Source organism: Orbicella faveolata, unplaced genomic scaffold, assembly GCF_042242905.1.
Source record: "Orbicella faveolata isolate gen_17 unplaced genomic scaffold, um_ofav_v1 contig_12, whole genome shotgun sequence".
NCBI classification, from domain to species: domain Eukaryota; kingdom Metazoa; phylum Cnidaria; class Anthozoa; order Scleractinia; family Merulinidae; genus Orbicella; species Orbicella faveolata.
Window position 1 is genome coordinate 23,158,651 of NW_028301539.1, and position 25,716 is coordinate 23,184,366.

At 39.2% G+C, this 25,716-nt stretch overlaps 1 protein-coding gene and 1 long non-coding RNA gene across 2 annotated transcripts; both read left to right on the plus strand.

Moving 5' to 3' along the window:
• Positions 1-3,696: 3,696 nt before the first annotated feature.
• Positions 3,697-6,970, plus strand: LOC149117229 (uncharacterized). Its single transcript, XR_016205606.1, has 2 exons — positions 3,697-6,287; positions 6,527-6,970. It is a non-coding gene; the product is annotated as an uncharacterized LOC149117229 (long non-coding RNA).
• Positions 6,971-9,067: 2,097 nt separating this feature from the next.
• LOC110041641 (lysophospholipid acyltransferase 5-like) lies at positions 9,068-25,699 on the plus strand. Its single transcript, XM_089282909.1, has 17 exons — positions 9,068-9,195; positions 9,899-9,957; positions 12,065-12,113; positions 12,480-12,586; positions 13,624-13,717; positions 14,294-14,331; positions 15,029-15,088; positions 15,349-15,396; positions 16,192-16,262; positions 17,676-17,784; positions 19,336-19,422; positions 19,735-19,854; positions 20,467-20,513; positions 21,073-21,220; positions 22,013-22,171; positions 23,245-23,357; positions 24,026-25,699. Exons 1-17 carry the CDS (start codon positions 9,099-9,101, stop codon positions 24,042-24,044), a joined length of 1,425 nt encoding a protein of 474 aa, XP_089139035.1. The 5' UTR covers positions 9,068-9,098; the 3' UTR covers positions 24,045-25,699.
• The last annotated feature ends 17 nt before the right edge of the window (positions 25,700-25,716 follow it).

Genomic DNA, 25,716 nt, shown 5'->3' on the forward strand with positions numbered 1-25,716 from the left:
CAATAATTTTCATTTAAAGTGATTTGTTGGTTGGAAATGCTCCGACCGATTTCAACGATTTTCTTTCGTGTAAGTTTACTATTTTTTGCTCAAGAAATGCTGCGGAACCAGCTGAAAGTGTGGTGTTCCTTTCAATTTACTTATGGTCCTTCTAATACAAGTTCTTATTTGCACTGTGGGCGAACCGGGAGACTTCCTTGCATAAATTGGACTAAATTTGCTTTTGTTCATGTTTGTTATGCATGGAAACCAGGCAGAGCTGCGTGATTTTTCAAAGTAATTATCGAGAACTGGGGACATACTTAACATGCTAAGTTTATCAGAGTACAAACCACTTTTAATACGCCGACCAGCTTTAATTTTCTTTATGGATTACGTCTGCTTTAAAACAGGCAATCTTCCAAATGGTTTGGGAATTGTCAGTTTGGATAGCTAAAAAAAGCCTGATCTGTCACTAAATTTCTCAAGTCATTTATCAGTTGGCAAGAAAACTGCTTGGCTATTCATATATTAGGTGCACTTTAGCCCATTCAGAGCCGCCTTAAGTTTCGCTCTATTAAAACAGGTTGAATTTTGTCAATGTAGCTTGGCATAGATCTTCGTCGTCTACAGGCACCAGCGTAATTAAGTGCGAACCATGTAAGAGCCGAAATAACAAAAGCAAGCTGCAAACTCAGGGCCTTAGCCAGAAAAAATTGTGACTGAGGCAATGTCCCTGTTTAAATTCTCTTCCTAAGTATTTAGGGTGTTTTTGATGACAATAAACAGCAAAAACGAAGAAAACGACTGAGGCAGTACCTCGGTTTGCCTGTTACTATAGCTACGGCCCTGAATTTTGGTTGTTTAGTACTAGTTGTGGCGTGAGTATTTCACGCCTATATTACACTTTATGATAAACTTTGGATTCGGTGACCGTTATGATCCTTTAAAAGCTGTTTCATTCGATTATTGAACATGGAAAAGTGCGTTTCATTTTTCCCATGCGCTAATTCTGTCACAGAGCATACAAAAAACCCAAACTTTGCTATGATTTGACATAAAACACTCCGGGTATTTGAGAGCAGTTGGCACATGGAGAGAATCATCAGTCGGCTGATGTTTCTGGAACGGTTGCCAAATTCCCGTTTTTCTCTAAGGCTTCCTTGTTTGTCAAATGAAAACATTTCAAGTTCAGGATAGGGCAAAAATACGACGATTTCCTGCTCAAGGCGGTTGTTCATCGTATCGTGCATCGCTTTTTTTTTTTTTTTCTTTTTTTTGCGCCAGACAAAAATTTGATATGGGCTAGACGAACTGCTCGAATTGGTGAAAATTATTCAGACAGCTGTACCTGTCATTTTCCCTTTCCCGTCATTCTTCACGCATCCCCGCTGCACGCGAACTTATTGCTGGAGAGTTAGGCTTAGGCCCCGTACGCACTACGCAGCGCCGGAGGAATTTGAAAACGGAGGTTTCACTCTGAAAACCCATCAAATGTTTTCCGTTCGCACTACGCCGGAGGTAACTAAAAACGCAACCATCACCGGTCATTTTGGATTTGTGTTTGAGGAAAACTTGGTCATGGAAATCACACAATTATCGTGAAGCCATCGTTTTCGAAAAGCTCCATTTTCAAAATGTTTCCGCACACGCGAAAACGGAAACACATAAAATTGCCTCAGTCATATTTTTTTTTCTGGCTGCGGCCCTGGATAGGATTTCAAACCTCGGCCAGGTTGCTCAAAAGCCCGTTACTGAACGCTAACCCAGGATTAAAAGTTAACCGAAATATCGGTTTTTCTTGCATAAATTTTTTTTCGCTTCTTACATGCATGTTTTGTTTAAAACTGTAGGACAAACAATATAATAAAACAGAAAACGCACCGAAAAAGACGAAAAGATACAAAACTGAAATTACAGTTGTCGCTAATACTGGGTTAGCTTAATCGAGCTTTGAACAACCCGGCCCAGGGACAAGCCGAGTCGACTGCAGCCGAAGATTTCATGGGACAACGTGGCTGGAGTAAGAGGATCGACCGCGCCTCACTGACCCGCTGCGCTGGCTGACTTGTTGTAGGAGGTTCACCGCTCGTGCGTGTGACCACTGAATCAAACTGTTAATGACTTTTGGGTGTCGTTCAAGCAGTCGACCCTGAGTTTTTCACCCGCTATCTTTGGCTGCACCACGTGATCATTTTTTTTTTTTTTTTTTTTTTTTTTACACCACGAGATTCGTCCATCGTTCTCACACGGATCGCAACGATTTGCAACGTTTTCTCGTCGTCTGGGTATTTAATTCGCTAAAAATCTGTCATCAAAATACTAGCAAAACGGATTTTGACCTTAAGAACATTCTTAATTGAATTTATCGGCTAATATTTGAGTTAGTTACCTACAATAGCTCGCAAATGTAATGTTCACATGCGGAGGTTGTGTGTACTGAAGGTCGTTAGCAAATAAATACTTTTTGTCACGTGAATCAACTCACGCGATGCCAACATGACACTTGAAAGTTGAATATTGGGTGTCGCTATCTATTGTACCCTGGGTGCCAGAAGTTTTTCTTGCGCGGTTTCCGATGTCGGTCCTGTATCGCCGCTAGTGCCAACGTCTTCGGCCACCGAAGCGAAGCGAAGTATTTCCGTCCGCCGCGCGCGAGAAAAATACCTCTGGTAACCAGGGCATGTCTATTGGGATGAGAAGTAAGAACTGGCTGGCCCGCAATAGTAGACTACGAGTAATCCCTCTTTCGCTTAGTCCGTCGTGCGTGACGCGAAAGAAAACTGCCAGAAAAAAGATAGCCGCGCGAAATCCTGGGGACGAGGAGCGCGCGAATAGTCTCTCTTTCGCTTAGTCCGTCGTGCGTGACGCGAAAGAAAACTGCGAGAAAAAAAAATAGCGCGCGAAATCCTGGGGGCGAGGAGCGCGCGAAAGGAGGGACTACCGCCATAGCCCAACATTCTCGTCCCCATAGCAGTTTTCGCTCCTCTTAGCCGGCAGGGCCTTGCGTGCCAAGGCCCTGGCGGCTAAGAGGAGCGAAAATGGCTATGGGGACGAGAATGCTTAGCCCAACAGTTTGAATTAAGTGTTGCTCTCACAACGCAAAAATATGATTATAACATAACTAAAGCAAAGCGCGCGCTCTGATTGGTTAATTTAGCGTCTACTATTTAACAAATGGTAAACGCCATAGCATGCACTATTGAGTTATGGATGCACGCGGGAGGTTGCTAAGCACGAAAGAAGCGTAAGAGTCGCACGAGGCGATAGCCGAGTGCGACTCTAGCTTCTTGAGTGCTTAGCAAACCTCCCAAGTGCATCCATAACTCAATAGTGCACGCTATGACATTTACCATTTGTTTTATAACATAACATTGAGACATTGGAACAACAGAAGTCCTTTTATTGAGCTACATCACAAAAAAATGTTCGTGTAGTCTTACATGACAAGAGGAAACAAGCGCGCGAAAATTCATTCATGACAACCGACTGCACACCAGTAGCTCGATAAAGTTTCATCTTCAGACAACTGTGAAGACAGTTTCGCATTTCTGGCAGAAGAACGTCGGCCATTACTTTGGAAACAATGTCTGTCAAAAGATTTGCTTTGTAAACATTAGCACACACGTCAGCAGCGTACACCCATGGGCAAATAGTAGATGCTAAATTAACCAATCAGAGCGCGCGCTTTGGTTTAGTTATGTTATAATTGCCCATGGGTGTACGCTGCTGACGTATGTTTTAATGTTTACAAAGCAAATCTTTTGACAGACATTGTTTCCAAAGTAATGGCCGACGTTCTTCTGCCAGAAATGCGAAACTGTCTTCACAGTTTTCTGAAGATGAAACTTTATCGAGTCACTGGTGCGCAGTCGGTCAAGAAGCTAGAGTCGCACTTGACTATCGCCTCGTGCGACTCTTACGCTTCTTTCGTGCTTAGCAACCTCCCGCGTGCATCCATAACTCAATAGTGCACGCTATGGCGTTTACCATTTGTTAATTGCCTTATGTTAGGAGCGTTGACAACGCGTTGTCAACATTTGAGATACGTGTGACGTGTTGCAGGAATGTTTTGGACCCGGAGCAAATCGAAGCGTTAGAATCGCCCTTCGCAAGCCGTGGCCCTGATCCTGATGTTCTTGCGAATCTGCCAACAGGTTTTTGAAAGATTTAAATTTATCAAGTGTTTTGTTTGGCAAAGCTTTCCACCTCCAATCCGACTGCGAGCGCATTAGTTCACCGCTCAACAGCATCGTTCAAGTCAGCGAATAGATGAATTCACTGAGCTTGGCCTGTCTGCCGTCCATTTGAAAGACTGAACCGGACTTTCACTTCAAACTGGACATTCACCCGAAACTTTCCGCTGCTATCGGCAAACATTTCACCTCAGTTGGATGTTCTCCTATGTAAATACGTAATGTAAATTCTACAAGGTGCCTCATTCGCCGTCTTCTTTTTAAAACTTCTTTGACAGTTTCACTGAATGAAGATATACCCCGGGGTGGGGGGGGGGGGGGCACTGCCATATATGGGCTATATAGGTATGTGCCGCTGTGAAGGGTATGGTTTTCAAGCAGTTTACTCTAGGATAGGGTATATAAATTAGAGAGTTTGGGTCTAGAATAGGGTATAATTTTTCACAAAACTGACTAGTTGGTTGAAGATTTTATCTAGACTCAGGAAACCAGGAATTGTCACTCAAAAATATAAAAAAATCAAATCGGCAAGTTTAAATTTACGCAAATCAGCCTCAACAGTGTCGATAGATGGGTGGATTTGGGGAGTTTACTCTAGTATAGGGTAGCAAAATTCAGCTAGCTCTGAACTAGCTCTGGTGTAGTCTAAGGGTTCCAGGGTCCCAGCGGCACACCCCCACCCAGAAATTTCCAAAGTACCCCCCCGCCCGGGAGATATATGTTTTTGCCTCGTTACTTGAAGAGTAGTAAAATAGAGCAATTTTATTCAGGATATCTCCCGGGGTTATTGACAACAGGCGATAATAAGAGGACGTCAAGATGAGAAATCCTACACCGAAAAATCACTCGGCCCTGAAAGGGCAAACTCTTGGGCTTAGGCAGTCCCTCCTTTCGCGTGCTCCTCGCCCCCAGGATTTCGCGCGGCCATTTTTCTCTCGCAGTTTTCTTTCGCGTCACGCACGACGGACTAAGCGAAAGAGGGACTAATCGTAGTCTAGCTCCGACCGATTTCAACGATTGTCTTTCGTGAAAGTTAATTATTTTTTGCTTGAGAAATGTTGCGGAACCAGCTGAAAGTGTGGTGTTCCTTTTAATTTACTTATGGCCCTTGTAATACAAGTTGTTATTTGCACTGTGGGCGAACAGGTAGACGTACTTGTATAAATTGGACTAAATTTGCTTTTGTTCATGTTTGTCATGCATGAAAACTAGGCAGAGCTGCTTGATTTCCAAAGTAATTATCGAGAACCGGGGGCATATTTAACATGCTAAGTTTATCAGAGTACAAACCACTTTTTATACGCCGACCAGCTTTTCATTATGGTTTACGATGGGAATATTACAAGTCTGCTTTAAAACAGGCAATCTTCCAAATGGTTTGGGAATTGTCAGTCTGGATAGCTCAAAAAAAGCCTGATCTGTCACTAAATTTCTCAAGTCATTTATCAGTTGGCAAGAAAACTGCTTGGCTATTTATCAGGTGCACTTTAGCCCATTCAGAGCCTTTTTTAATGTAGTTTGGAATAAATCTTCGTCGTCTACCGGCACCAGCTTAATTAAGTACGAAACGTGTACGTAAGCTACAATCGTATCACAACCGTTACCCAAAATATATCGCTTGTTGTCAAAGGGCTCAAGACGATCTTGTTGAGTTTGATGGAAACGATATTATGTCGAAATGATAGAAGTTGCTTCATTGTTGCCATTTGCTGTTCTTGGTGAAATGAACATTGTTTATAGTGTTCGTGTCTGATCTTTTGTCTATACCAGGAACATTGACGCGACTTCTTTTGTAATGTCTTCGCGCAGGCTTGTGAAGCGCGTAAACATCTTGCTGACTCAGCCAATTTTGAACTTGTTTGTGAGAAATTTTACTTTTTCCCTTCTCTTTGACTGCTCGGTTCACAGCATCCAAGCCACCGAAACTTGCGGGATGACTTGGATCCAGATAAATGCTGGCCGGTGTTTTCTCCATCACAGAACTCGGAATTTTGTACGATAACTCTACCCCAACAGCAGGCTAATACGCAACGAATGCAGTTTAAGATGTGTTCCAATCCAAAAGTGGGCATAGGAGGGCAACAACCCATCACAGCTGTGTTAACTACCAAGGTAGAAGCACAAATGAATTTTTTTCTCTGGGTGTTGACTTATATACTACTCACGGATCTGAGTGAGAGTGGGCACGAGAAAATTAACTAATTGTTCCCATTCTTCCTCGGTTAATGCTAGCCGATCCGCGAAGTTCAAAAATACGATATACATTTATTTCATCTCGGCGTTTTATAATTTTCAATCCATCTTCTTGTTTTTAGCGTTTCGTAATTGCAATTCAATTTCTTGTTTTCTAGATTGCTAAAGGTAATCGCCTGCAGGTTACCGGAAAAACAAGATGCGAATAATGACCCACTGCTGAGATTTATGAAACAATCGATGCCCGATGCAAAGATCCAAGAGGACCTTTCAGAGTTATGGTACTTTGGCCGTGTTATCTCATCTTCGTCCGGCTTTCATGCTGAGTTCAGTTCCGACGAACTGTCCAACCGACTAGAAAATTACAGTTTGCTTTACTTAGTAGCCACCCAAGAAGAAACTACCAGGATGATTACAAGACTGACGAGACAACATTTGTATGTTAAAGAGTTCAAAGAACTTTAACTTTTGAATTCATCATGTTTTTTCCTTTCGTTTTACAGTTGTGACTTTTTTTTTGTTTAATTAAGTTTTCATTGTTTTCATTGTATCTTTGTCACGCTTCTCTAGTTTTATACATTAAATAATTAACAGTTCATGTATCTTGTCATGCTTTTCTTAGTTGTTGTCACGATCCATGATTGTCTTGAAGATGACAAATGATTCTTGCTCCCGGGTTTCTTTTGGGTTACTTTTCCAACTCTTCTATCCCTCTCGCATCGCTTCGGCAAAGTTCTCCAAATTAGCCAAGGACGCTAGCTTCTCGTCAGGTAAATTCAGCATATTCAGGGAAATCGACTTTCGGTAAGCGTTGATCTGATTGCTTAAATGGATTATTCCATTCTGGATAATGCTGTCGACTGTGGTTTTGATCAACATATTCATCAACACACTTTTTTTTGTCACCATCTTCAAGTTCTTCCATAATCTCCTCGATCTCTCTGCGTTTGTCGTGACGTCATTGTGTGATTTTCAGTTTTCACACTCAAACTACGTTTTTTCACTTTCAGAAGCCATCTTGGATTTAGAAAACAATAGACTCCATTGTTCTCTAAACAATAGTACATTGTCTTCCTCGTCCCCTGATTGGTTAGAGAATGATTAAGCGCCCCTTACTACTAATATTATTCTAAACTTGTTAACGCATGTAGCAGACACTAACCAGGGGAAGCTTTATATTTTGAAGGCCCTGGCTTGACTATTCTTTTAATAGTCCCCGACCCTGAGTTTTTCACCAGCTATCTTTGGCTGTACCACGTGATCATTTTTTTTTTTAACACCACGAGACTCCGGCGTCCATCGTTCTCACACGGATCACAACGATCTGCAACGTTTTCTCGTCTGGGTATGTAATTCGCTAAAAATCTGTCATCAAAATACTAGCAAAACGGATTTTGACCTTACAAACATTCTTAATCGAATATATCGACTAATCTTTGAGTTAGTTACCTACAAGAGCTCGCAAATACAATGTTCACATGCGGAGGTTGTGTGTACTGAAGGTTGTTAGCAAATAAATGCTTTTTGTCTCGTGAATCAACTCACGCGATGCCAACATGACACTTGAATATTGGGTGTCGCTGTCTATTGTACCCAGGGTGCCAGAAGTTTTTCTTGCGCGGTTTCCGATGTCGGTCCTGTCTCGCCGTTCGTGCCGGCGTCTTCGGCCACCGAAGCGAAGCGAAGTATTTCCGTCCGCCGCGCGTGAGGAAAAAAACCTCTGGTAACCAGGGTATGTCTATTGGGAAGAGAAGTAAGAACTGGCTGGCCCGCAATAGCGATATACCGACATATCGGTAATGAACTGCACGTTTTTACTATTATTATTATTATTATTATTATTATTATTATTATTATTATTATTATTATTATTATTATTATTATTATTTCATTTCAATAAACTGCTCGATTTTTGATGCCAAATTTAGTAACGGCTTGCCCCCTGGCATACCTTTTTTTCGTAAAAATTGGCAAGTTTGGTGTCCATATTTTCCGTACTTTGCAACGGATCCTTATAAAACTTCGCATATTTATTAAATCTGGCATGACACATTGACCTATGGAAGCGTCTTTGTTTGTTTGAAAAATACGAAAAATTGTTGATATTGCGTGACATCGGTAAAAAGTACATTATGGTCACGCAAACGTAAACACAAGTTGGAAACAAATTATCTTTTTTCATGTCGTTATGTCTATGTTGTTGTGTTGTTATGTATCTACAGCTCATAAACATTGCCAGATAGACCCGCACGTGGTACAGAACGAAGGTTTGAGGCCATAGGTAAGGGTAAAAACTCGTGACGATGAAACACCTGACTGGCCATTTGGACGGACCCGTGAAGTAAACGTGACACGTCAAAATCAGATTTGTGAAGCTCTCAGAACCGTTAACCGTAAATCCCCTATAAAGCCACAAGGGGCTTGTTTGTTTGAGGCACCTTTAATCAGAGGGGCTTCGGGGGGGGGGGGGTCATTAATGGAGAGGGAATCCGAAGAGCTTATTTATTTTCGGCAAAACGCTACTAGGTTGATAAATAAAATGCTGTACTTTATTTTGTTTTTAGCATATTTCTTACAAATAATAATTCCCACAGCGTCGAGAGTTGTGGAACTCCTTGGGCGAGTCCCCTTCCCACCCATCGACGAGTCTTTCTATTTTCAACCCACTCCCCAGAGTTAACTTTTCCTGAGTTCCAGTCCCCTTAGCAAACTCACGCCACCAAAATCAAAATGGCGGATTGTGGTGGTTTCGGCAATATAGACTTTCTGGTGAAAGCCTCTGGATTGGCGGATGCTGGGCTCCGTCTAACCATATCATTATTCTTAGGTAATCTTTATCTTATTACAATTTCTGGTGTAGATTTTCATAAGTTTTGCTGATCAGTGATTTAAGTTTTCGTCGCGATCAACAGATCAAACATCTTCAATTCGAGATCAAACAATCGATAGAATCTTGAATGAATTAAAAATGGTAATAAGATCAAGCTGTGGTTCGCGAAACATTTGCTTCACAGGCTGCAAATTGTTTGCCTTCATTGTTTGATTCATTTGTCTGTAGAGTGGATGAACCACGGGGGTTGAAGTGTAGATCTCACGAATACACTTGTAGCTAGTGCTGTGAGTCATGAACTGAATTTCTAAGCCGGAGGCGAAGCAAATTGAATTAAATTAAGTAGAAACCACAGTGCAATCCCAGTTTAGTGGTACCTCTCAATAACTTGAACCGCAACTCACTTCCCTTGAATTTGTTTCATTGTGAATTTACCCCCGATCTAGTGGGCCAGTTTTGATTTCACTTAGAAGTTTGATAAATAGTGGTTCCACTCTGTGTTTACGTGGGCAATCCAATACCAAGGGCTTTTTGTACACTGCTGTTATATCAGTACCAAAACACCTTCATTTTCAGGTTTCAAAGCAAAATTCATGTTTTTATTTATTGTATACCATGAAGATTTTACATGTATTGCCATGTAAAATGTAATAACATTTCCATTGAACTTTAGCTCATTTTATTTCGATTTCCTTTGCAGCTTACCCAATGGCATTTATTTACCATGCATTTTTCTATAGAACCAAACCTGTTCTTCAGGTATGTTTAACATAGCATCATAATTCATATTTTTCATAGGGGGGGGGGGGGGGGGGGGTGAATAGGTTTTCAGATCAACAGATTTGGCCTTAAAAAGCGCATGGATTGAGGATTTTTGCAGTAAATCGAGCAGATTTGTGGGTTTTGAAAACTCAGTGGATCATGGATCAGCTGTGAATTTTGGCGCAGATTCCGGATTGTGCCTGTCTTGATGTTCAGATCTTGGGTCCTAAGCGAAATTTGGATCATAGATCTTTCTTCAGCCTTGGTCAGTATGTTAGTCAGTTCATCCAAATTATTTCTTTTTTCGAACGAAGCTCAATTAAACTCTGGTGTGAGACCGTTATTGGAATTGTACTGTGTTATAATCATGAAGCATGTTGCCTTCTTTACTGCTTGTGCGGAATTAACAATGGCATTCACATTATTCACATTTACCAGTTTACCTTTGAACTTTTACACTTCTGTTTTCGGATGTGGTTATGGTTTCAGATTTGAACAAAAATATTGGCGGAGCAATGGATTTGGTGAAAAAAAGGCACGGATCGGCAGATTGGCATGCCCCTATTCACCCCCTCTTTCATGTTAAGTACCTTTATCATGGTATCTTGACTTCAGTTCATTTTAATTACAATAGCTTTCCTACATATACTTTGCACTCTTCAAATAGCTTCTGATCAATAGGACAATCTTGAGATATTGAGTACTAACATCAGGTGCCAAAGCAAGCTACAGGTACAAGACACAAGTCACAGGTCATAGGGTGCAGGTCACAGGTCACTCTGGTAGTTTGGTCAGCTTGCACTTAATAAGCACTCTGGTTAGTCTGAATGATGCCCAGGTTAGCCTGGAAAACACTCAGATTAGTCTAAATAAGTAAGCTCTCATTTATGATAATGGTTAAGACCTTGTCTCCTTAACCTGTGACCTTTGAATTTTGTGCTTGAATTGGATTAGAGAACTAATTAAACAAAAGACACAACTTGTTAACCCCTAATACCAACCTTGCTGTATTTTTGTTTAGCTCCCTAAACCTTGGTCCCATGTTAGAATTTCGTAAAATTATCAAATTAAAATCAGGTACATGTACATATATATAAATACCTCTACGCATTCCCTTTCAACCGAATTGTTCAATGAAATGCCTGCCAAAGTCAATTAAAGTGTCAACCTAGACAGCCCCCAGTACATTTTAAACTGGAAATTGTGTGCCTTTTTTCCGTGAAAGCGAAGTCCACCAATTCTTGATATACATGTACCTCTACATGTATAAACCTTCTAAGATGTTCTATGGAGCATTGATCTGCCAGTTATATCTAGAGTATCACTACTTGTTGCCAGTCAGTATTTAAGTTAACTGACTGGAGGTAAGCATTTTGGTTGTTGTATTTGTTATCATGGTTATTTTTTTCTCTATCTACCTACTTGTTGGTTTTTCACCTGAGGTGGCTAGGACCTAAATTTCTGAACATTTATTTAATAAGGCTTTTTTACTCTTTTGCTAGTATTTAAGAAATAGAAAACATGTACCGTGTTTCTCTTGAGTTATAGAAACATGAGTGGAAGTTTGGGAGAACGAGAAATGCTGTGGGAACGTGAGCCGCAGGTGAGTGTTTCCACAGCTTTTCCAAGTTCTCCCAAACTTTCACGAGTGTTTCTATAACTCGATAGAAACATGGAGAACATGTTTTCTTTTTCGTTTAGAAAACACCGCAACGAAAGAAAGGAAAACAGCTTTTGATCATCAAAATGTAAAGTCTCTTTGCAAGCGCCGTTATTATGTCAACAGCTCATGCTAGTTCTGCGTTTCTATTGAGTTATAGAAACACAATTTTTAACCAGTCAGCGCACATATTTTCGTAGGGCTGTTTTCTAATAATATGTACTGAGGAACTGGTGTGTCAGCTGCATGTAGGTTAAAATGGTGTCCTAAAAGACCAATATGTCTCACATGTAGGTGTGGTTGGATCTTTACACATACCTAGTGTCTGCTATTTTGACTAATTAGGCAGGATTTAAACAGGATAACCACTATGTCATACAAATACTACATTTTATGTACATCAATATTCATAGCCATCTAAAGTATTTGAAAAATCTCTTGCAGCATATATACTTCACCTGCTGCGGATTTTCTTTAGCACTTTTCCTTTACGGTAAGATACACTGTACACACTGTACATGTAATACAGAAAAAGATGCCCACTCTTAGTATTCAAAAGAAAAATACAGTTGGTGATTCTTGGCAAGTCAGTTAATCAGCAAATACGGCTGTAGCTCAGGCTCTATAAAAATATATTTTGTGGGCTAAATTTGTATGTATTTATGTATGTATGTATGTATTTGATATGTATTTTTAAACCTGATTTTGATTTTTAATTTCCTTTATTTCAAAATAACATTGAGTTATAATGAGCATTCTACAAAGGAAAGTAATTTTAATTTTAATCCCATGTCAAACCCAGTTAATGCTACTATTATTATTATTCAGGCAGTAAGGGATATATTTTTGTTTTTATAAGGCTGGTGTGCTTGCCACTCAGTGATAACTATTGTTGGTTCCTACCTGCTCTTGCATGTTGTTGGATCATCCATGACCATGGTTGTGCTCATGTTTCTGTTTAATATGGTAGGTGTATAAGGAGACCGCCTTCTTATTCCCTCTCAAAATTTGAATACCTCATCTTAAAGTAATGCTTAAAGACCCAGTACTGACCATTACACTTTTTACACATTTGTTGTTATTTTGGTGTATGTGATCATCATGGTGAGGCTTCTATTGTTTTCCAGTGCTCACATGAGTGTGCAATGCATCTTGGCCAAATCTGGGTCGTTGAATTGCACACTTTTTACTTGTAGCTTGGCCAACAGAATCTCTCTTAGCATAATTGATTCTTGCCCAGTTTGGGAAATACATGTGACTTGATCACAAAATATTATTTATGTTTCTCAGTTTCATGGACATCTTTGTAGGGTCACTGACCCCTTAGTTACTCAATTTGAAATTTTCACATGCAAGTCTGTACAACCACAATTGTCCAACCCCAGTTGTCCAACACACAATCACAGCTGTTCAACCACAGCTTGGATGTCTGTGGCTACATTATCAGTATATATACATAGATCTGCATCTTGAATCTCGATTGTGACCTCACTGCATGGTTGGAGATCTGATATGGAGTCTATTGTTCCATAGGATTTCTCATTAGAACCATCCATAGTAAGCTGAAATAGTCACATTAGAGACAGTTATAATAATATAGACAATTAGACAAAATACTTCCAAATCATAGCAATTAATTACTGCCTTTTGAAAATGTCTGACAGTGCACTGACATCATAATTCTCCCTCCCCGCCCCCCCCCCCCCCCCCCCCACACCAAGCCACAGTTTGGGAAAACTTACAAACATTGGTCTAGTGGCCCAATATGTGGAAAATTTGAAAGCCTAAAAAACCAAAACAGTATGCCCAGCATTCAAACCAGGCAAGATTTTCTGAACTTCATGCCTGTAAAATAGTTTAACATCAAACAACAGTTTTGATTTGAGACAAAACCTTTTGTTAGCTCAGATTCGTTCCCTTTGTAAAGGACCAAAGTTCTAGCACCTACATGTACCCAAGTTAAGCGTCTCAGCTTATTATAAACTTTCTCTGTGGTCATGCAGGGTTATTTGTTGAGTGGTTATGTGTACTATGCATCAGGAGAATATGATGTCAACTGGACAACACCACAGTGTATTCTGTGTCTGAGGCTGTTAAGTATGTTCCTTGTGACTTTTATTGTAAAGTTATTTTGTGCATAGTAAGTATTTTTTTACCCCAGCGTGACTGTCTTGTTCCTTTTTATTCAGGTTATAAAATTAATGATAGTGAATATCAGACATATTAAATAAATATCATAATGGTCTGAAATGTTTCAAGCATAAATCAAACTTGAATACAGCTTACTTTCAATGAACTGAAATAATTTTTTTTTGCATCATACTAAAATCAGTTATATGTCATGTAGTGTGTGCATTACCAAGAACTTTTCTTGTTTTAATTAGTACATAATTTGTGGGCAGTGGCCTCGTGTTTAGTGCTCTCGTCTCCAGATCGAGCAGTCCAGTTTTGAGCCCTGGCCAGGGACACTTTACTCTCACAGTGCCTCTCTCCACTCAGGTGTATAAATGGGTACCAGCACACTTATTGCTGGGGGTAGCCCTGCGATGGACTAGCATCCCATCCAGGGGGGAGTAGAAATACTCCTAGTTGCTTCATGCTACAGAAACATATGGAACTTATACTATGGAATGCTTACAGTGAGTTGTTTAAAATTAACTCTTACACTTGCAGGTATTGCTTGGGACTACTATGACGGCAATCAAGACCAGGTAACATTTTTTTCTCCGATTCTAACCTGCTTTGACTTTTTATTTTGATTCTCTTTTCTCTAAATTAGTCTGGAATGACCTCCTGACAGATAAAGTTACAACACTCTACAAAGTCTAGCAACAATATGTATTTTATTCTGTACACCTGTCAGTTCTCAAACCTTAGCTCTGAGTCTCATGCTCATTCAAAAAGCTGGTGTTATGCGTACTTTTCCTAAATACAATATATTAGATTTGCCTAGCTATATTGTGGAGGTGCGGTGGCCTCCTTGTCAGAGAACTTGTCTCCGGATCCGGTGGTATGCATTCAAGCCCTGGCCAGAGACATGTTGTGTTGTGTTCTTGGGCAAGACACTTAACTCTCACAGTGCCTTCTTCCACCCAGGTGTATAAATGGGTACTGGCGAATTTAATGCTGGGGGGTAACCCTGCGATGGACTAGTATCCCATCCAGGGGGGAGTAGAAATACTCCTAGTTGCTTCATGCTACAGAAACTTAAGATAAGCGCTGGCCTGATGAGCCACTTGGCCTGTATGTAAAATTTACCTTTAACTTAATTGCCACAGCATTATTTTAGCCTAAGATTTAATACAGAAAATGAATTCAAAGAAATAAACAATTCTTTTGATCCAGAACATTTCCTTTCCCTGATTCAGCCAATAAAATGATACAATATTTTGAATTATAACTCTACAGGACAAATTATCTGCTGATTTTAAGACCACTGCCATAGCAACACCACCAACACTTCTAGAGGTATGTGCACTTCACTTACATGTACATGTTCATACATGTATACATGTATGTGTGTATTTAACTAAGAAGTCTTATTAGATTTTCTGTGTCCAGATGAACTTTACCCTGTGAGCAGAGCACTTTGATCTTTCTTGACTTAACTTACAATGATCAGAGCGCCTCGAATTGCAGGTTTGGCTGAGTTATAGCAAAATTTTAAACTATTTTTTTTGTATTGCTTTTAATAAAAGTTGAACTGTTTTTGGTTTTTCCTTTCTAAGATGATGGGCCTTACCTACTTTTATGGAGGATTTATGGTTGGTCCTCAGGTATTTGTGTATATCATTTAATGTATTTCTTTTCAGTGTTGTTTTAGGTATCACAGACATTTAAGAAAAAAAAAATTAGCAAAATCATACAATGTTTTGATATCATTTTACAGCATTTCTGGTGAAGAAATGAAAACAAAATTATTTTATTTCATCCCTTGAAAATGGCATCGAGATGACATACAAAGATTTTGTGATATCACTAATTTTCTTTGTATTTTTATATTTAACTCTCTTACACTGTACTCTCAAATTCAACTTTGGAATTATCTTAGTAATTTTAGATAATTATTCTGGCTCATACTTTTAGTAAGAACCTTCAAACAAACCTACTTGTAATTACAGTGTGACTATGCTAACCTGCACTACCAAAGCAAACTCTTTGAATACAAATTTGCCAGTAACATTAGCGTGTTAATTAAGATGATATTCCACGAATTTAATGCTCCTGGTGTCTGGAGCTTGCCTTAGAACTACCTGGCACAGCACATAAATTTGTAGACTCCTTCTTCTGGCTCTTCAAATAAAAGTTCGATCATTATTACTTTTTATCCTTTAATCTACTGCCTTGCGTGGTGATCTATCATAACTTCAGAATATAAAACACGTACAGAAACATAAAGAACCATAATCCACTAGTTCATAATTATGGCTTGAAGAACATTCTAAGTAATTTGAAGTTTCTTTTCAATATAAATAAGAGTTCACAAGTCTTGTCTTTAGAGCGGTATAGTAATACTAAGATTTTCAAGATTAGTCATTGAATTGTTTTTTTGTTTGTTTGTTTTTATCTAGTTTCAGATTAAGGCGTATTTATCATTTGTGAATGGAACACTTTTAGATAAGAAAGATGATGACAATGGACGGTAAGCAATGAGAGACAAGTTAATATTACCATAGATGGACTCAACTAGCATGTATGTACATCTTTGTTACCATCCAAATCAGATCATCTGCAGGGCTTTCATTAAGCTTTGAATCACCATACCCATATCAAACTTGTTACTTTGTGGGTGAATTGTTTTAGCAACAGGCAATTTCACATGTAGCATCAAGGGAAAATCAAGCATACTCAGCCATAAATATGGGTTACTGACCAAGTGTGAGGTCAAGATGGCTTGATATTGGTCAAGTTCTTTTTTTGCGAGTTTATGGACTGATCCATAAACTCGTAAAAAAAAAGAATGAAGCCAATATCCAGCCATCTTGACCTCACACTTGGGCAATAAAAGATTTATTATATGGCTCTCAGGGAAATTTTTCTTGCGGGACACAGCGCATAGTCCAGAGCAGGCAAAATAGCACCATCTTGCCCGCTCGGGTAGCCAATCACAGCGCACGATTTGATTCATCTTGCCCGCTCACAGAGCTAGCCATATAACAGGTGTTACGGGTTACAGCCCTTAATGACAGCCCTGATGTGATGATGCATTTGGGAGGTTACAATAATTGTGCTGTTTGCACATACTACCAACCAATCAGACCTTTGCATGCGGCAAATTGAACAACTGTAACCTTCCAAATGAATTATCATGTCATGATCTGAATTGAGCGGCAACAAGGATGGAAACACATTAGCCGAATCCCTCTATTTTTCTGTTTTTACTATATGTACATGTATATTATTTCTGCTGTACTCATCCTTTTGGAAATTAATGTAAGAGGTACAAATGGTGCCTTAGTGCATGTGTAATATTCTGGATTGAGAAGCATTAGTTTGGGTTCAAACCTGGCCAGGGTCATCAAGATTCCTGAAGGATCCTGCCCAACATGTCAGACACATTGCAATGATCCTGCAAAAATTGCTCAGCTCTACTAGCCTTTGGCTACAAACAGTGACTGAGGCAGAGGGTTCATAAAGGTTATTTATCTTGATTATTTATATATTAACTGAGATCCTCAAAGATCCTGCAAGCTAGGTTTAAGTTCCTGGTGGGAAAAATGCTCCTCAAATCTGCGAGAAACGTGATCTTTGCCAAGATCTTTGTAAGATTGCTATCATATCAGATGTTGTTAGATCTCTCTAAGATCCATTGAGGTCATGGAAGGTTTTCAAGATGGTCAGTTTTGCGAGACTGCATTTTGAATTGCAGGTTTGATACATTTACATGTGTAAGTAATACTAGCTAAGAGTCCTATATTGTTTTTGTATGTACCTGGTCAGTTTTTATTAGTAAGAGAGAAGCTTTTCAGTCATAAAGGGCTGTAAGCCATGGCTTATTTTCCTTGCATAAATGGTGATATTATTTTGTTCTAATTTGTATTTTTCTGCTGTGCAGCGTTGCAGAGGGTTTGAAGCGCATGTCTCTAGGTATCATGTACCTTGGTCTTTTTGCCGTGTTGGAGCCGTGGTTCTCAGCCAATATTCTTTTATCTGACGAATATCAGGTTTGTAAATGTCAAATGTGTTGTCTTAGTATATAAAACAGTACTAGACTGTAATAGTTACTGTAATGTTCAAGTTATCACCCTCCTTTTAATAAATGCACATGTTCTAATGAGCACTTCCTATTGAGTGCCATCTTTCAGTTTTTTTTATAAGCACCTTTATTCCATTAAGCGCCCCCTTCCAATAAGCAAACCCATTACATTACCTTACATTGTATATTGCGACTTCATTCAAGAGATTGACGTAGAAAAAACCGACTAGCCAAGTGAATTATGCAGCCTGTTTTCACATCTGAATTTAATATTGAACATATTGATTTGAAATAATGAATCAAACTGAGTTATGACTACGGAAACTCTTACAGCAACAGTCAGTCTTCAGATAGAGTTTCCGTCGCGTTTTCGTACGGCTGTATTAAGGCACTTTCATCACATTCAGATGGGTATGTCTAACAGGAAATAAACTGCCCCATCACTAATAAGCGCCCCTCTCCAATAAGCACCTTCCTTTGAGGGACCAAAAGTAAATTAACGCCCCTGGCGCTAAATTGAATTTTTACAGTGTACAGTAGTTAGAAAAAAAAATTAGTAAATTAAGAATAAAAGTAAGAACGTTGATTAAGCCTTCGTCCAAAAATCAGACGTTCCTGCCAAAAAAAGTAATAATAAATAAATGAACAGTGTAGTGCATATATCTTATTAGATGTTTTGGTGTGTAGTATCGCTGCATATTACAAACAACGAGTAAAAATATACAGCGATACTACACACCAAAACATCTAACAAGGGATTTATTATCCAACTGCTGTATTCAATAAATTTATCAATGAAAGAGGGAGAGTGTGACGGTTTTGCGTGCGCGCGCCGACCTGTACGGCAAACAGGTTTTCTACTGTACAAATACGGCAAACAGGTTTTCTACTGTGCAGTATCGCTGTATATTTGTACTGTTATTTGGACGGTATTCGCTGCAGTTGGATAATAAATAAATGGACAGTGTAGTACTTAGCTCTTGTTAACCGAGCTTAGTCGGTCTGTATGGGAGAATCTTGACCGTGGTCGTGAGTACAGACCGAACGCAGTATGGTCTGTACTCACGACCGAGGTCAAGATTCTCCCATACAGACCGACTAAGCTCGGTTAATAAGATGGTTATTATATGGCGCAAACAAGAGCATTTGAATTCGTTTAATGTGACTGGTTTATACTAGCTGACATTTCGCTTGCGAACGGCGATGAGCTGAATTTAATTCTGCCAAAGTTTGCTCGTCCTCTTCACTGTTTTTTTCTCATCAGCTTTTTGGCACTTCCATAAATAAAATATTGTTGGATGAAAATAGTAAATGATTTTGCATTTTAGTTTGTAACTTTTTTTTCACTGCAAAAAATTACCGGTCTAGACGCCGTCTAGATGGGAAAATCTAGACCGCTTTCAATATCGATTTGAGCCAATCAAATTCGTGAATTTGATAGTTCCCAGTCCTCATGAGACAGAGCCATATAATAAAATGAGTTATTGATCTTATGCATTTCATTCGATCTCTTGTACAGCGGTTTTCATTCCTTGGAAGAGTGTGGTTCATGATTTTTTTCAACAAAGTGGCTTTTTCAAAGTACCTTGCGGTCTGGCTTCTCTCGGTAAGTACGAGAAGTTCAGTTACTACCTTCTTAAAACTTCTGAATAAACTGTATATGCGTGCAACAGCCCTGTAGAACAAGGTACATGTATATGTAATAAAAACAGAAACTGTTCTTTTGATTTTCCTGAGCGTTGACAAAAAAGTTAGTTCTCGCAAGTACTTAAAATTGCGCTGTTTTGAGAACGTTTAACAGTTTTCTCAACTTTCTGTTTGAATGTTTATCTGCAGCTCGTGCTTTTCTCTACACGAGTTGTTCTTTTGAGAAATGGAGAGGTAGTCTTTAGTTTCACATTCACTTCTCTCATTGTAGGAGGGTAGTTGTATTATTTCTGGAATCAGTTACAACGGCAAAACAGAGGATGGCAAAGTGAAGTGGGATGGACTCAGGAATATCAAGCTCTCAATTTACGAAACAATGTACACATTTCAGGTGAGGAACAAAGTGTGTTCAAGGTCACTTGCATTCACTACATGTGTAGAGTGCTGTACAGAAAATGATGTTTTTTTTTTAAAAAACTACCGATAGTTTCTGCGACACAACGTTTCCCTCCTGTGAATGTTGATAAAAATGATTTTTGATATGAACTGAACGTGATTCACTCAACATTGTAAGGAGAAGTGTGAGTGGAAGGTACATTTGTTCCATGAATACAGGTAGTGTAGAATCTCTTCTTGCGGACACCTCCATGATATACAGACACCAGAGAAATCAGAACTTATTTAATTTGTACCTCTGAACAAGGACTCGCATCTTTTTCCATTTGGGCCATTTTGGGGTCCATAGTATAGAGGTTCCACTGTAATTTGAACCAGATTTAAAAGCTTGTCTTAGAAATCGGTAGTAGACGTTTTTCACACACTCATGCGATCTCATTTAACCAGACAGCGCCAATTTATTAGCGATAGCTTACACGTGTGACCTGAAGAGTTTTCGTTCAGCAACTCCACGTGTGGGTATGACTGTGTTCCTAAACTTCATTCTCATTCGTGTTATTGATATTCTCAATTGAATTGTACTGAAATCGGTTGATTTTTCCTTCAGCACTGTGTTGATTCCTTCAATATCAACACCAACAAATGGGTGTTCAGGTTTGTAAACGATTTTATTTTATTTTAGTCTACTGTGCCTTAGATTGAATGTTTTTCTTTTGTTTTAAAAGCTTTCAGGCAATTTATTTTTAACCGTATAATATTCGGAATAACGTTAAACTGAGCGAATCGTATGTAAAGCAGTTACACCAAAGTGATTATAATAGTATGGTTACTCTCACTAGTTCATTGCAGGTTTATTCTAGCATACTTGCCAGGGTTCTTCAGTCTTTTGCGTTTAAGACGCATTCTGAGTAAAGTGTTTTGCTGCACAATACACCATAAGAACAGTGCTAGGCTTTTTGAACTCTTGACCTTTGGATTCCAAGTTATATGCAATGACCTTTAACCCTCTACCTGTCTCACTACTTCGTACATGCACAATCAGTGTTACATACAAATTGTAATTTGGAGGTTAAATTTTCTGCCTGTATTCGACAGAAATGAACATGTAAAAATTGATACCGATATTATAGACAAAATAGGTATTGCAATGACAAGTAATGGACGAAGTTATTAAATTAAACATGATAAATAGTTTTATATTCGATTCCTGTAGGTACATCTTCAAACGCCTTCGTTTCCTTGGCAACAAGAACTTGTCACATTTTCTGACACTGATGTTCCTTGCTCTGTGGCATGGACTGTTTGTGGGATACTTCGTTTGTTTCCTCGGGGAATTCGTCATCATGGTAATAGAAAAACAGGCAAGTCATTGAAAAACATTAACTGTTTATCTCTTGGCCATTTTCGTATACTCGGTACTGGACTGGAACTAGCTTGCAGTTGAGGCTCAAAAGAGGTTAATGTCATTTGCATTTGAAAAGACTCCCCACGTTAGCTTCAGTTGCAAGCTAATCCCAGTCCAATACCGAAAATACGAAAATGGCCTATTAGAAGTTGGTAACGGTAAATTAACCGAGCGTTAGTCGTTCATTGGTGGTTTGTGTGTGCCTGGTATGATGGGTTGGGGAATTACGTTACTGGAGGGCGCATGCTACCAGAAACTACATCAATAATTTCATTCAATGAAATAAATTCTTTGATCCCATGGGTGCGAAGGAGCCAAGTTGAGAGAGACTTCCAACTTTCAGTGCTGCCTTGGTAAAGGGAAATACCGTGAAAAATCATGTTTTTTTTCGCAAATATGGGACTAGAGGCGTCTCTGTAGTTGTATTTTACGACTCTTAGAAGTTCGTGGAAGCGATCTTCTAATCTCGCCAATGTATTGCATTTTGCAAAGAGTAGAGCATATTTGTACATCTACAATTGTGACTATCATTGTTTTTGATTGAGCTTTCTAAGACATGGACAAACCTGAAAAGTGTGAAATCACGCGCGCGAGAATGTCATAATATTTGGTTGTTAGTCAATGTTGCAGAGAAAAGGAGACAAGTGGTAGTTGTGTTAAATTTGTGCCTGTTTCGTGATCTTCCTGGCGCCAACACAAAGGGTAACACATTGCATTAAATACTTTCTTGTTGGTTTTTTCTCGATAGGTAACGACCATGTGCTACACTGTAACCAAGAAGTCTTTAGCAGAAATGCCTGCTTATGTGAAGATCCCAGTTATCATAAGTTATGTGTTCGTTGTCCACTTCGGGTTGTCGTATTTTATGGTGGCTTTTACTCTGCTTACGTTTCAACGATTCCACAGGGTAGGTGTATATCTGTTATTACAGTTATCAGCGGTTTAACATGCAAACGAGGCGAACGGGTCTATTTGGTTTGTATTGACCCGTACAACTCGTCAAAAGAATACTTGTCCGCAGACTCAACTGTAATATTACGATTATCAGTAGGGTAAGGCGCGACGAAAGTTTGGTGACCAGGTTTTGACGTTCAACTTGTGTTGTTGTCACGGGCAACTGGCTCCGTTTCCAGTGGCAGCTTGTCGGTCTTTGACGTCATTGGCAGCAACGCGCGCGAAATTGCAGGCGACGATATTGTTACTATTGGAAACGAGGAAAGTTGCCCGTGGCAACGACGTAATTTTAAGTCCAAAACTTCGTTACCAAAGCTCCGTCGCGCCTTACTCAACCTGATAATCGTAGCTACAGCTATTGCTGTACATTAGAATTTAGAACGCTATCTAATTGTAATCAGTTTTAATCTTACCCAATGTTAGCAATGTTAGACTACTTTCGGGTGAGCAGGTATGGTGCAGTGCTTAGAGCGCTCGCCTCCAGCCAACGTGGCCCGGGTTCGATTCCGGCCCAGTGCCATATGTGGGTTGCCATATTGTGCCCAATTACACGGACTCTCTTTCTGGACAGAATAGCCTTGTGGTGATTCAAGTTGCTGGACAGAACATTTTATTTATTTTTTTGTTTTACATGTATTCGAAGCTGGTCAGTGCTGACGACATTCAAACTGGACGCCATTTTTCGAATAAGAGCGGTTTTCAAATGAGTGTCATAAAACCAAACCAAAATAACCACACTAGTCAATCACAAAGGACACAGACAATACAGTGAACCAATCAAAACTCGAAGTAATTACATGTAGCTGACGTGAAGCGCGGGAAAACTTGTGCGAGCGAGTCACGATTGGTTTAGTTTTACTTCTGATTGGACGAAAAAGTGGCGCGAGTTTTTCAGCCAATCGTGTAACGTAGTGATACAAAACCAATTACTTTTCGCTCTAACAGAAGCTATTTAGACATTCATCTTCACGGAACTTGCCTCTTTTCCCTTACACCGCGTGTTTTACTTTTTTTTTTTTTTTCCAGGTTTGGCGATCCATTTACTACATCGTACCAATTATTTTAGTCACGTGGTCCATTCTTTACCCTAAACTCATCTATCCAGTGTTTAAAAGAATGACACAAGACCAAAAGGACAGGTAAAAGTCGAACACTAAGACCCAGTCCACATTACGCCGGAGAAATTTGAAAACGCGACAATCACCGGTCATTTTGGATTTGTGTTTGAGGAAAACTCGAGCAGGGAAATCACATCATTGTGGTGACGTTATCGTTTTCTGTTCACACTAAAACGTACAGTCTGCCTTTTCAAATTGCTCCGGTTTGAGAAGCGTTTTCGAAAAGCTCCATTTTCCGGCGTGACGGATTAGTGTGGACGGGTAGACCTAGCCGTCGAAATGAAGCTGCGTTTTCAAATTTCTCTAGCGTAGTGTAGACGGGGTATTAGACTAGTGGAAATTATCTTGCCGCGGTTTTGACCACCATTTTGAAGAGTCTCTGCAAACGTGTTTGGCAACAGATTTCTACAAAAATGTAATTTTTCCAAGGACTTGATTACATCTCGAAAACTGAAGTGAACTACATGAAGCAAAAGGGTTTATCTAATTGAGTCTGAGCAAGGTTAATTTCCCAAAACCGTGTAGTTTTAGGGCAAGATTTCCTGCAGTGTTTGCGAGTATTAATATTTTATTCGTTTATTCTGTCCACTGTGTGAATTTTTTACCTTAAGGTCTTTCCTTCATGAGCCAGAAGTGCCTAATTACTTCATGCACCTCAAATGTTAACACTGTTTTAACTTATTTTGCAGGTCAAAGAAAGAGAAGTAGTAGTCGATTCCAGAAGGGCGTTTTCTTTTAAGTTCCTATTTTATTTCAACTTTTAGAGCTCCTTTTCTTTAATGTAATACCCGTATTGTGTGATTTGAGTGTTTGTAGAACAACACCGTTTTTAATAATTCGTTTTATTTCGTGAAGGGAGTTCTTTTAGTCCTTATAGCTCGTCACACAATCTTTTGTGCCTTTTGTTTGTCATGCCGTGTCTGTCGCGTGACGACCTAAAAAAAAACCCTCGAGCTTAGTTTAAAAACGTGAATTATCACATTGGATGTTATTATTGATCGCTCACAAGAAATTTAACAGGGACATGATTATTTTATATTTTAATCCAAAACTAAAGTGTTAATATATATTTTTTGTAGGAGTTCATCATTTTGACTTATTCCTTATGAAGCTGACTGAAGTTTTTAAATCCTATGTGAGTTATATCGAACTAGTTTCTATTAAATTAGTTTCTGCTTTCGGAATCCCTCTTATTGTCTTTATTCTTTTTTAGTTTTTAGCTGTTTAGTGTTTTTTTCACTTTAGTGAATCTGGACAATTTGAGTAGGAAGCCCAAGCTGTATAATTAACTTCCATCAAATGTTGGCTAAAGTTTATCTCGAAAACAATTTATACTACAATTTCCCCCTTTATTATGCGCTTTAGTCTTCACTTATAATCGTACGCAGCTTTGTTGATTTTTGTTTTCACCTCAATGGTTTTTTCTATCTGAAGAAAGTTTTATTTTGAGGTAAGGTATTTTTGATATAGTGAGTGTTGAAAAGACGAAGTCTGCTAAGTGTCTCTCGGAAGTACCCGAGAGAGGGGCTAAAAGGCCGCGTTCTTTACGCACCCAGTCTGTCCAGAAAAGCCAGTTTTTTCACGCGTAGTGTTAAATTAACAATGTTTGTCACTGCATTATAGCGTAGCTGATTATATATAGCCGCCACAGCACACGTTTAGGAACATTTTGGGCGCGAACGTCCTTAACTTGAGTATTTTTGAGCAAAAATTCCTCTTAGGGGTTGGAAGGGCTATGTGATCGGTGAGTGAGGGTGTTATGCATGTGCGCGTGTCACACCAATCGCAGTGTGGGTTGTATCAAAGAACGAATCAAATTGCCTGTTAGAAAATAAGATGGTATCCACATTAATCTGGAGACGTGCCAGATTACTGTAGTTTGTTCAGTCAAACATTTTATGGCTTACTATTTAGTTATCTCACCATTACCGATGTAACATTGTATGTACATCATAAATTCCCAGTTTCTTTCTTGCTGTACATGGCAACCCAAAAAACTTGTCAAATAAACCAAATCATTACTGTAAACCGTTCTATGAATGCTTCTATCTCCAAGACTTTTAGTTCACCAAAGAAAAAAAACTCTTGCACGCTTGCGTGCCTATGTTTAAAAGACGTGATAAGTATAGCCCCAGAGTGATTTGTTCACGAATTAGTTATTAGTAAAATTTAAATTATACGTTCCGCAGTTTGGCTAAAAGTATTGTAAAACACACGCTTTCGACTTCCTAAACTGCAATATTCAGCGGGTGAATGATGAAAGAGACGCTAAAAATTCTAAAATGTAGTGTGATGAAAATAATACAATAGATTGAGTAGAGTTATGAAAATAAACTTTAAGAATTCAATGATTTACAACCTGACCTTGTTTGCCAAATTC